This window comes from Natator depressus, chromosome 23 (assembly GCF_965152275.1).
Source record: "Natator depressus isolate rNatDep1 chromosome 23, rNatDep2.hap1, whole genome shotgun sequence".
Taxonomy (NCBI): domain Eukaryota; kingdom Metazoa; phylum Chordata; order Testudines; family Cheloniidae; genus Natator; species Natator depressus.
In genome coordinates, this window is record NC_134256.1 from 21,390,194 (window position 1) to 21,394,055 (window position 3,862).

Sequence of the window (3,862 nt, forward strand, 5' to 3'; positions counted from 1 at the left end):
AATTTCTCCCTCTGTTACCTGCCCACTGCCGGCCGCCTGACTGTGACCATCATCCGGGCCTCCAACCTCAAAGCCATGGACCTGACCGGCTTCTCAGGTCAGGGACCGAGGTGTCTGTGCTGGGGGGGGGGGCAGGGCTATGCCGGGGCGGTGAGGGGCTGGGATGGGCTGCAGGTCGGGAGTGAGGGGCACCGGCGGGGCTGGGATGGGGGGCTGTGGGTGCTACAGGGGGTGGGAGATGGGGACGCTGCTGGGTTGGGGGAGGCACCAAAGGGTGGCCGGGGAGGGGGCTGCTGGCACTGGGGGGTGTGGAGCTGGGGAACGCCCCCCCCATTCGGCCCATATCTGACCCCCCCCAGACCCCTACGTCAAGGCCTCGCTCATGTGCGAGGGGCGACGGCTGAAGAAACGCAAGACGTCCATCAAGAAGAACACCCTGAACCCCAGCTACAACGAGGCCCTCGTCTTCGACATCCCACACGAGAGCACCGAGCACGTCAGCCTCACCATCACCGTCATGGACTACGACTGGTGAGCCCGGCCGCCCGGCGGGCAGGACGCCTGGGCTCCACCTCCGGCACTGGGAACGGGGAGTGGGGGCTGGCGGATTAGAGCAGGGGGCTGGGGGAGCCGGGACGCCTGGGTTCTCTCCCCGGCTCTGGGTCCCCGTGGGTGGGGCGGGGTCCAGCATCGACTGGTCTGTTTCTCCCCCAGCATCGGGCACAACGAGGTGATCGGGATGTGCCGGGTGGGGAGCGATGCTGAGGGGCCGGGCCGGGAGCACTGGGCCGAGATGTTGGCCAACCCCCGCAAACCCATCGAGCACTGGCACCAGCTGGTGGAGGTAATGGGGTGGGGAGTGGGGTCGTGCTGGGGGGTTGAGGAGATGAGTTGCGGGGGGCGTGCTGGTGGGACGTGGCCTGGCAGGCACATCGAGGGGGTCCTTGCGTGGGGCATGGGCATGGGGGGGGTCATGCTACATGGGATGGCCCTGGGGGTGCAGGGGGAGATGGGTTTGAGGGTGTCGGGAGGGGCAGGCTTTGGGGTCAGGGAGGGGGTCACTTGTGGGACAGAGGGGATGTGGATGGGCAGGCATGTACTATGGGAAGGGGACAGGGAAGGACATGGTGGGGGGTTGTGCTGTGGAGGTCGGGGGGGGGGTTGGAGAAGGGGCTGGGGGGCTGGTGCCATCTCTGACCCCACTGCCCCCCTCTCCAGGAGAAAGCCCTGAACAGCTACATCTCCAAGAGTGCCCAGCGCGACAAGCCCAGCATCGTGGTGGAGAGCGTCCCCTCGGACTAGCCCCCCGCCGAGACCCCCAGGGGCTGTGAGTATTTAGGCAGCGGGGGCTGCGGGTCGGGAGTGAGGGGCACCGGCAGGGCTGGGGGTCAGGGCTGGGCTAGCAGGGGGCTGTGGGTCGGGAGTGAGGGGCACAGCAGGGCTGGGGGGGGTCAGGGCTGGGCTAGCAGGGGGCTGCGGGTCGGGAGTGAGGGGCACCGGCAGGGCTGGGCTAGCAGGGGGCTGCGGGTTGGGAGTGAGGGGCACCGGCAGGGCTGGGGGAGGGGGGAGCCCAGGGCCGGGCTGGCAGGGGGCTGCGGGTCGGGAGTGAGGGGTACCAGCGGGGCTGGGGGGGGGTCAGGGCTGGGCTAGCAGGGGGCTGTGGGTCGGGAGTGAGGGGCACCGGCAGGGCTGGGGTGGGTCAGGGCTGGGCTAGCAGGGGGCTGTGGGTCGGGAGTGAGGGGCACTGGCAGGGCTGGGGTGGGTCAGGGCTGGGCTAGCAGGGGGCTGTGGGTCGGGAGTGAGGGGCACTGGCAGGGCTGGGCTGGGTCAGGGCTGGGCTAGCAGGGGGCTGTGGGTCGGGAGTGAGGGGCACCAGCAGAGCTGAGTGGATTCTTTCCCCCCCCCAGGATCGTGGCTGGTCTCCCTGGTTCTGCGCTGTTCTCCGTGTCCAGGGGGAGGCGCCGTCAGGAGCTCTGTGTATGTGTTGGGGGGGCCGTGGGGATGGGGGTGTCATTTTTTCTCTAAGCCATAGGAGAAGCCAGGACCGAGCCGTCTCCAAATGTCTCTCCCTCCCTGGGGCTGATTTGTGTGTGTTTGGGGTGGGAGACCACAGGCTGGGAGCCCCCCTCTACTCAGTGACTTGCATGTTGTAGGGGGTGGGGGGCTGCCACCCCCCCCGCCCCTCGTGGGAGGGGCAGGTTGCCTGGCTTTAGCCGCACCCACGCACTGTGAACCCAGGTGTCCGGGGATCTGCATCTTGTCCTGAAGAGGAAGGACCTCTTGGCTGGTTCTTTCCACACCCCTGTCTCCCCCCCCCCCCCCCCGACCGATGGCTCCTGCTGCCCGCCCCCCCAGTGCTGAGAAGAGACCCCTGCACTGTGTGGGGGCTGCGTCACCCCCCAATGACTGACTCATCTGGCGGGGGCAGGGCTGTTTGCAGTGACCCCCAAAGCACCTGGCTTCCCCTGACTGAAATGGGGGTCATGCTCCCCCCCAGGGGACTTCATGCTTGATCTGGACTTGGTGGGGGGAACATGTCTCCCCCCCAACTTGTTTCTCGGTGGTTTGCATGAACATGATTTCCACCCCCCCCCCACCAGCCGTGGTGTGTGGGTGTGTGTGGGGAGGAGAAGAACCCAGGCGTCCGGATGCTCCCCACCCGCCCCCAGAGTGTAGGGACAGTGGGATCCGGGGAATCCGTCTAGGAGAACCCAGACATCCAGTTCCTGTCTGTCGCCCCCCCTCCCCCCACGCATGTCTGTACCTTTGTCTGTCTGCGTTTCTCTGTCCATCCGTCCCCCGATGATCCATCCTGGGTCTTTGTTTTAAGTGTGTGAGGGGGAAAAAAACCAGCCCGCCCCCCTCCCGGGCCTACCTGACCGAGTGGAAACCCCTCTGGAAAAGCCATAGACCCCTGCCCGCCCCCCACCCCCGGGGCAGGGCACCCAGCGTGCTGGGTGGGGGGCGGGGAGGGGGGAGCAGGCAGGTTCTGGCCATAACATTCTGCAATAGCGTCACGGGAACTCGGAGCTGCTGCTAATGTGACCTTAACAATAAATCTGGTGAGAGGTGACTGCTCGGCCTGCTGTGTCCCGGACCCCCCTCCCCTGGGGCCCCCCCTCCCCTGGGGCCCCCCTTCCCCTCACCCCCCTGCAGCAAGACACTGCCCCCTGCTGCCCCACCCACCCTGGGCTGTAAAGAGCTGGGGGGTGCTGGGAGCCTGGACTCCTGGGTTCTCTCCCCGGCTGTGGGAGGGGAGTGGGGGCTAGTGGTTAGAGCAGTGGGGGGCTGGGAGCCCGGACTCCTGGGTTCTCTCCTGGCCCTGGAGGGGAGTGGGGGCTAGTGGTTAGAGCTGGGAGCCAGGACTCCTGGGTTCTATGCTAGCTCGGTGGGGAGGGGGGGTGGTTCTTTAATTAACACTTATTTGTCCGGGGCAGGGGGAGGCGGTCTGAAGGAGGAGTGTCAGTGGTTCACGGCAGGGCCCTTTCATTGGGTGCGGTTCACCACCAGGGGGCAGAGTTGCTCCATCTTTCCCTGGGACCTTGCACTGGCTGTGGGTTACGGGGTGGGGGGGGAGGAATCGCCGTCACCAGACAGGGGTGCTGGCATCCGGGGGTGCTGGCCCTGCATTGGGGCGGGGGCGGTGTTTGCACCCCCCAGGCCTCCAGCACAGAGCTCTGGGTCCAGCCCCATTGGATGACGACCCCTCTGGGGAGTCCTATGTGGAGGGGAGACACCGCGAGGAACTTGTGTCCCCGGCCGGGCGGCCCCGTCTCACCCGCCTGCCCCGGGGTTAGGATCGCCAGCACCCTGGCGTCTGGGCCGAGGCCTCGAAAGGATCCTGGCGCTTTCGGCGTGAAAT

General features: G+C 67.1%; 1 protein-coding gene across 1 annotated transcript in view; it reads left to right on the top strand.

The window, feature by feature from the left end:
- Positions 1-2,270, top strand: part of SYT3 (synaptotagmin 3) — a 22,858-nt gene extending 20,588 nt beyond the window's left edge. The window contains 4 exon segments of the mRNA XM_074937850.1: positions 360-531; positions 715-844; positions 1,219-1,327; positions 1,908-2,270. Coding sequence (XP_074793951.1) covers positions 360-531; positions 715-844; positions 1,219-1,302 — 386 coding nt within the window. The 3' untranslated portion in view covers positions 1,303-1,327; positions 1,908-2,270.
- Positions 2,271-3,862: the final 1,592 nt, after the last annotated feature.